This window comes from Dreissena polymorpha, chromosome 5 (genome assembly GCF_020536995.1).
Source record: "Dreissena polymorpha isolate Duluth1 chromosome 5, UMN_Dpol_1.0, whole genome shotgun sequence".
In the NCBI taxonomy this organism is placed as follows: Eukaryota; Metazoa; Mollusca; class Bivalvia; order Myida; family Dreissenidae; genus Dreissena; species Dreissena polymorpha.
Window position 1 is genome coordinate 87,764,329 of NC_068359.1, and position 7,483 is coordinate 87,771,811.

Below are 7,483 nucleotides of genomic sequence, written 5' to 3' on the forward strand. Positions count from 1 at the left end.
CACTAACTTAATCCGTATTCAAGTTAATTGTTGAGAAATCGTTTTCTCTATTAGTAACAGCGACCTTGGCCTTTAATAAACTGACCCAAACTTTAAAACTATGCTGGTCTGCATAAAAGCAAAAAGCTGCAACATACAAACTAAATTCCAATGCTATATTCCATCCAAAGTCTAGTTATTCAGCGATAACCAAGTTTGTATTTTTAATAACATCGATTTTGATATTTACCCGAAAAGCCCCATTTAAAATCTCCAGCTAGGTCCCCACGCATACGTGCTGTCATAAGTTTTATTAATATTTCAGATGCAAAACTAATTTTTGACAGGAAACAACATGACTGCTGTTGTTGTTTTGTTCAGTTATAGTGACCTTGACCTCGACCCAATAGGAACTAATTGCAATCCCAAGAAAGGTCTTCCTACAAACTACCGTTGTACAAGATTTTAGTGCATTATCTTTGTCAATACGCATTTATTATTTTGTGCTATTTATCAGAAAGTTTAATTCTATTTCTAAATTAAAAATTGCATTGACATTGAATCAAATCAAATACATTCACAAACAAGGTCTCCATACAAGCTTGCTTTATCTTATTTCAATAAAGATTGGTCGTTGCAAACTAACGCTATTGACCGTAAACCACCTGATTGACGCAGCCCATCCGCGATGCCCCACTCTTGTAACCAGGGTTTAAACAAAGTTAAAACCCTTTTATGAAAATATCATCGCCAAAACTATCACGATACTCGTTAGTGTACAGGGTTCAACTGTAGAGAGAAAACAGTTTTGTCAACGCATACTTATTGTAAACTGTTGTTTAATGGTCGATCAATGAACGTAATTTGAAAAAAACTTATAATGAGTGAATTGTTGAAAAATAATGTTTCCAACATATTCAGTGCCAACGTCCAGGGTGCCCAATTGTTGTTTTGACCTATAAACAAAAATAATACATAATAAAACACACATAAATTGTATATGTTATATAAGGCGCCTGCGTGGAGGGAGCCCTTAACGCGCTAAAGAAAAGTCGAACGCAGTCCCAGTGTATAAGAAGGATACACCAGTCTCCCACTTGGTGAAGACCTGCCAGTTTTCCTCGCCCAGCTACCTCATCCGGGAACCCGCCGACATCGACGCCATCTGCAACCAGTAAGTTCCGGTTATGTAGAAAGCGTGGTAACTTAGGTATAGTAGAAAGGAAATGGAACGATATATGAAATTTATCATATACATTATCGTAAAACGGTGTGTTTATTTTTCCGTTGCGTTCTTGCAGGGTGAGCTACCCACTTATGCTGAAGCTAGAGCACGGAAACAGCGCATCGGCGCGACGCTTGTGGCGAGCGCCGAGGAGCTAAGGAAGCAACATCGCGCCACCATCGACTGCTTCCAAACGGAGGCCGACCACCCTGCGTTAGGACTGGGGTTCGGGCCGGAAACGCTCGTCATGGAGTTCTACGGGGGCACAGAGCATGACGTAGACGTGGTCATCTACGGGAACAAGCTCGTTGGGGCGTTCATTTCCGACAACGGACCCACTAACTTCCCCTCTTTCAGGGGTTGGTCCCTTTTGATTTAGTTTGGTATTGTAGCTATAAGTGTTTCATTGTATCTATAAGTGTTTCACTTTGTATTAATTTCGTTATCAAAATGACATTTCAAATGTCGTGGACTACATCGTATTAAGTTGGTTGGTATTTTCTAATTCTGTACATACAGCCTTTATATTGAGTTAGATGAACATAATGATTTATGAACATTACCTTGTGGCAACATTTGATTGATAATGTGATCATTTAGAAACTAGGATTGCGTGGGTTAACTATGTCAGAAGGACTTCTTGGTTTGATGGTGATATTTATTTAAACAGTGTAAACTCATCATAATTTGGATTTGACTATCGGAGTAGTGTAGATATAAAACCCATAATAAAACTGGGAGATGTTGCGCCATTTTCCCCGACAAGCTGAATGTCGAGGTTTATTTTGTTTTCCAATGAGTTAAGTTTGTTTTCGTAAATGAAAATATTTTAACGGCTTCATTGAAGTTTATATAAATAAGACATTCGGTATCCATAATAATATTTGTAGCGTTTAATTGACACGTGATTGTTACAAGTGCAACTGTCAGCTTCACTGTACAAGTGTGGCCGTTATTGCATTATTCGAGTACCAGATATAGCTTTGCACATGAGCATTTTTCTGAGTAAACAGGGTTTAATTCATGTGCTTAAAGTGTCGTTCCTGATAAGCCTATGCAATTTTCGCGTTTGCATTCAACCAAGTTCCTTGTTTGTTTTAGAAACTGCTGCCACTATGCCGTCATTGCTGCCGCCGGACCGCCAGGCACAGCTGATTGTGGCCGCCTTCAAGTGCTGCGTAGACATCGGTAAATTACGGCATTACCAGGATTACTCGTAAGGACTGAGCCACGTTTTGTAGACATCGGTAAATTACGGCAATAGCAGGATTACTCGTAAGGACTGAGCCCGTAGACATCGGTAAATTACGGCAATACCAGGAATACTCGTAAGGACTGAGTCCGTAGACATCGGTAAATTACGGCAATAGCAGGATTACTCGTAAGGACTGAGCCCGTAGACATCGGTAAATTACGGCAATACCAGAATACTCGTAAGGACTGAGTCCGTAGACATCGGTAAATTACGGCAATAGCAGGATTACTCGTAAGGACTGAGCCCGTAGACATCGGTAAATTACGGCAATAGCAGGATTACTCGTAAGGACTGAGCCCGTAGACATTGGTAAATTACGGCAATACCAGGATACTCGTAAGGACTGAGCCCGTAGACATCGGTAAATTACGGCAATAGCAGGATTACTCGTAAGGACTGAGCCCGTAGACATCGGTAAATTACGGCAATAGCAGGATTACTCGTAAGGACTGAGCCCGTAGACATCGGTAAATTACGTGCAATAGCAGGATTACTCGTAAGGACTGAGCCCGTAGACATCGGTAAATTACGGCAATAGCAGGAATTACTCGTAAGGACTGAGCCCGTAGACATCGGTAAATTACGGCAATACCAGGATTACTCGTAAGGACTGAGCCCGTAGACATCGGTAAATTACGGCAATACCAGGAATACTCGTAAGGACTGAGTCCGTAGACATCGGTAAATTACGGCAATAGCAGGATTACTCGTAAGGACTGAGCCCGTAGACATCGGTAAATTACGGCAATAGCAGGATTACTCGTAAGGACTGAGCCCGTAGACATCGGTAAATTACGGCAATACCAGGATTACTCGTAAGGACTGAGCCCGTAGACATCGGTAAATTACGGCAATAGCAGGATTACTGTTAGGACTGAGCCCGTAGACATGGTAAATTACGGCAATAGCAGGATTACTCGTAAGGACTGAGCCCGTAGACATCGGTAAATTACGGCAATAGCAGGATTACTCTCGTAAGGACTGAGCCCGTAGACATCGGTAAATTACGGCAATACCAGGATTACTCGTAAGGACTGAGCCCGTAGACATCGGTAAATTACGGCAATACCAGGATTACTCGTAAGGACTGAGCCCGGTAAATCGGTAAATTACGGCAATACCAGAATTACTCGTAAGGACTGAGCCCGTAGACATCGGGTAAATTACGGCAATACCAGGATTACTCGTAAGGACTGAGCCGTAGACATCGGTAAATTACGGCAATAGCAGGATTACTCGTAAGGACTGACACCGTAGACATCGGTAAATTACGGCAATAACAGGATTACTCGTAAGGACTGAGCCACGTTTTGGCAAATCAGGCTAATCAGGGTCGACCTTCTACGTACTCTGGCTTTCGTTGAGAAGACACTTAATTTAAAGCTACAATACATTAAAAGCGAAAGTGTTGTCACTGAATGCGGACTGCAACAGGATAATATTTGATGACATGCACATGTTTAAAGGTCCAGGTTTCTAAAACAGGATTCAATAAATGAATCGTCCTATGAAAGCTGTAAACCGGATTTGGCCGCATTCAAATATAAGAAAACCAAAACATCTTATCAATATAAGGTCAGATATATTAATAAGCTTGAGCTCCCTCCCCCCGCCATTTTCCCTTAAAATACGCGCGGGGCTCGCAGTTTATCTGTGAAAAAACGCCATATGTCATGTTTAAATAAATGCAACAAGAACAAGTCGAGAATACTCTGGTCGATATCTTAGTTTATCCTCTTGTTGGTTAAAAAAACAAATCTTCCCCTTTTATTGACTAATGGTAGTTTAAAACAAATATTATTTTAAAAAAGATTTGAAACGGGTCAATTGGGTTTGAAACACATAGATACACAGATTAGTGGGAATTAAAAAAAATATAGCAAGAATGTCCAATAGTATTGTGCATGGGGTTCTTTTTGTATTTTGCACACGTTGTAAGGTATGACCTTGTAGAACATTACATTCACTTGCACATTTTCGTCGAACCCACTTATTGTTCGCCCGATATATAGCGGACCAGTCAATTTCGCGACCTTCCGTCCGATCTTGTCCAGCCATTGTTAACTTACTTGCCACAAATAATCACATGTAGGGGAAACATGTAGCGCACTGTTACTAGTTTTTTTGTATACATTATTTACGTCAATTTTTATAATACTTATGTGAACATATTTTTCATGCAGTATTATTTGTATCTCAGGCCTCTCCGACGGCGTCTTCAACGTCGAAATGAAGATGACGGCCCGTGGACCAAAACTCATCGAGATCAACGGTCGGATGGCTGGTTTTTTATCTGCGCAAGTGGATCAGGCGCCTGCACGGCATCGACCCTCGCGATGTGCGCGTTCATGATCTCGTGCGACATTAAACCGTTCGTGCCAAAGTTCCAGCCGTACGAGCGCCTCATGGGAGTATTGTTACTTCCGTCTCTCCACAGCTATCTTGTAAACGACAGCCACTTCCGGGAACGTATAAAATGCCTTCAAGATAACGGCGAGGTGTTGTTCCACATGTTCCAGGAAGACAACATGGATGTGGAGGAAGACGAGATGCCGTACGGAAGCTTAGGTGTCTCTGGCACCGACCCCGACGTCTGCCGCGAAAAGTTTTTAGCTCTTTGCAATGAGTTGGGGATCGAGAGCGACACCTACAAGGTCTCAAACTTCGTCCACTATTTCCGGTATTAACCAACATTTAGTTTAGATCTCAGGAAGTGTATGTTGAGATTTAATAGGTTTATTATTATGCTTATGCTTATGTTTTTGAGATGTAGACTTTTCATAGATGAACTCAGGGATGTATAATGTACAATCGTAATCAATGCATGCAACGTTGAAAAGCAAGATACTCATATTTGTACGAGGTTATGAATCAACATAAAGAAAACTAAACATTTATAAGTGTGCATGATATTAATACGTATTTTGTTATATACAAGCATTGTATCAGAATATCAGTAGTGCCTTAAATGATAAAAAGTCGTGAATTTCATAATCATGTATTCTGGTATGAGCCTCGTCCGGGGGAAAAGTTGCTTAATCGAGTGTATACAATGCCATCCAAAATTAGCCAGTGTAATTTCCACAGGCTTATCAGGTACCACACTTTTCGCAGTAACTGGATTTCATTACAAATAGACTTCCTATGAATGGAAAATTCCATCAAAGCGGAAAGTGTCGTCCCTGATAAGCTTTGCGTGCGACCCATGCTAAATTGGGATGACACTTAACGCGCATGCACTTAGCCCAGCTTTCCCAGGCTCATATTATCTCTGACTTATGACGCAATTATGTAAATATTTACTCTATGTACTGTCTTTACTTCTCTAAGTTTAACTAGCTCAACAAAATTGTGCAGTTTTAAGTAATCCATATAAAACATTCACATTTACGTAATGATGTAATATATCTTTATATATATAGGATCTGGCACTCGTTGTCGTATCATACCATATTTTATTTAACGAGTTTAGGAATTTTGTTGGTAAGCGAGCCTTTATATTTTATAGTCGGTTCAAAAGCTCACATGAGCTTATGTTTGTATATGTTGCTGTCTTGCCGACTTTAAATAAAACTTATCTTATCTTAAACATAATTATACATCCCGAATGTTGTTTACATTTCGTGACGTCATTTCACATTGCAACGTCATTTTAGCAAAATAACAAAATGCGAAAACTAAGCCAATGAAAACGCTTAAAATGTATGTTACACATGTGTTAGATAAAACTATATGAAATGGTAATATTACTTGGGAAAAAGGGTATGGCATGTGATAAAATACATTATGTCATGCATGGTATAATATTTGTATTTTATGTACTGCAAGTAAATGCAAGTGTACTTTATAACTCAAATATATACATAATAGTTTAGCGTTCTTGTTGAAATACATGTATAGGTGCGTTATGTTCCCACTATCTTGATTGGCGTTATGATAACAATCATGGACTGATCTTGGCGATCTTATCACACGTTATCGGGTTTATCGAAGCTAAAAGTGCATCTTGTTAATCGTGTTGATCGTGGAAATTCATTGAACGCTCTCTTTGCACGATTTTGTGTCCAATTGTACAACAGTGGTTATGTAGCATTCACAAAAGTGAATCAAAGCGCGGAAGGTACTGAAGTTGTTCGCTATTGCATAATTTAAGACGCAACTCATTTCTCAAAATTAGTTTGAAATGAACACACGCCATTCAAATTTATAAAGAATTTGTCATAACGCACGGGTCGAAATTTGTGTGCACGTTTTATCATCTTATTTATTTTATAGAGATAACTTAGACAAAATAACAACAACATGGTCCTTTTTTGACGTTCTGAAAGCATAGAAACTATAATAAAAATGGTAATGAGAACTGAATATAAAAACAATTTGCAATCACCATCATATTAAATTGTTGGAAAATCTCACTAAGAATATAATTTCATGATAAAAATTCCCTGTTAAATCAGATAATTGATGAACATAAATAAAAAATCAATCTGCGAGCAATACTTTTTACTCACGAATTAGGTAGTCATAAAGACAGCCCCGTTGACCTGTACTTTGTTGTTTATGCATTACTTGTTACCCTAGCAGTTCACACGGTGTCAACAACTCTGACCTTAACATAGGTATAGAGCACTAATGCGTTTTTTCGGCGTAGCTGTTTTACCCAGCTTTTCACCTTAAATGACTTAACATCACGTCAGCAGACACGCGTGAATATTTTCAAATATTTCATAGGCTGATTCGAGATAAAACCTCTGAATTTTGGCTATATCACCAGGCCCGTACCCAGGCACTGGGCCCAGGGGCCCGGGGCCCTCAGCTTGCTGTCGAGTTATGATTTTTTAATGGGCCTATTGCAATTTTTTCTCGCATGAAAGGGCCCACAGTACACTTCCCCCGCAATACAAATGCGCAGATGTGATTTATTGCCCCTGATACACAAGGGGATTAGCGCTAATTTACTCGCCTGTAGAGTTGAGCCCCTAGGTTATGTTTTCTTATCACCTTGTACACACATCCCCGATCTG

General features: G+C 39.8%; 1 protein-coding gene and 1 pseudogene across 1 annotated transcript; both read left to right on the top strand.

Moving 5' to 3' along the window:
- LOC127831432 (carnosine synthase 1-like) overlaps positions 1-6,333 on the top strand; it is a 228,265-nt pseudogene extending 221,932 nt beyond the window's left edge.
- Positions 1,026-6,333, top strand: LOC127832717 (carnosine synthase 1-like). Its single transcript, XM_052358339.1, has 4 exons — positions 1,026-1,153; positions 1,281-1,563; positions 2,306-2,392; positions 4,660-6,333. Exons 2-4 carry the CDS (start codon positions 1,452-1,454, stop codon positions 4,809-4,811), a joined length of 351 nt encoding a protein of 116 aa, XP_052214299.1. The 5' UTR covers positions 1,026-1,153; positions 1,281-1,451; the 3' UTR covers positions 4,812-6,333.
- Positions 6,334-7,483: the final 1,150 nt, after the last annotated feature.

What these genes read in the sequence shown, in the direction of transcription:
- LOC127832717 (XM_052358339.1), top strand. Translation starts at nt 1,452, where the DNA reads ATGGAGTTCTACGGGGGCACAGAGCATGACGTAGACGTGGTCATCTAC. An exon ending in TAACTTCCCCTCTTTCAGGG is followed by an intron (nt 1,564 to 2,305) that starts GTTGGTCCCTTT and finishes TGTTTGTTTTAG; the next exon opens with AAACTGCTGCCACTATGCCG. An exon ending in CAAGTGCTGCGTAGACATCG is followed by an intron (nt 2,393 to 4,659) that starts GTAAATTACGGC and finishes TTTGTATCTCAG; the next exon opens with GCCTCTCCGACGGCGTCTTC.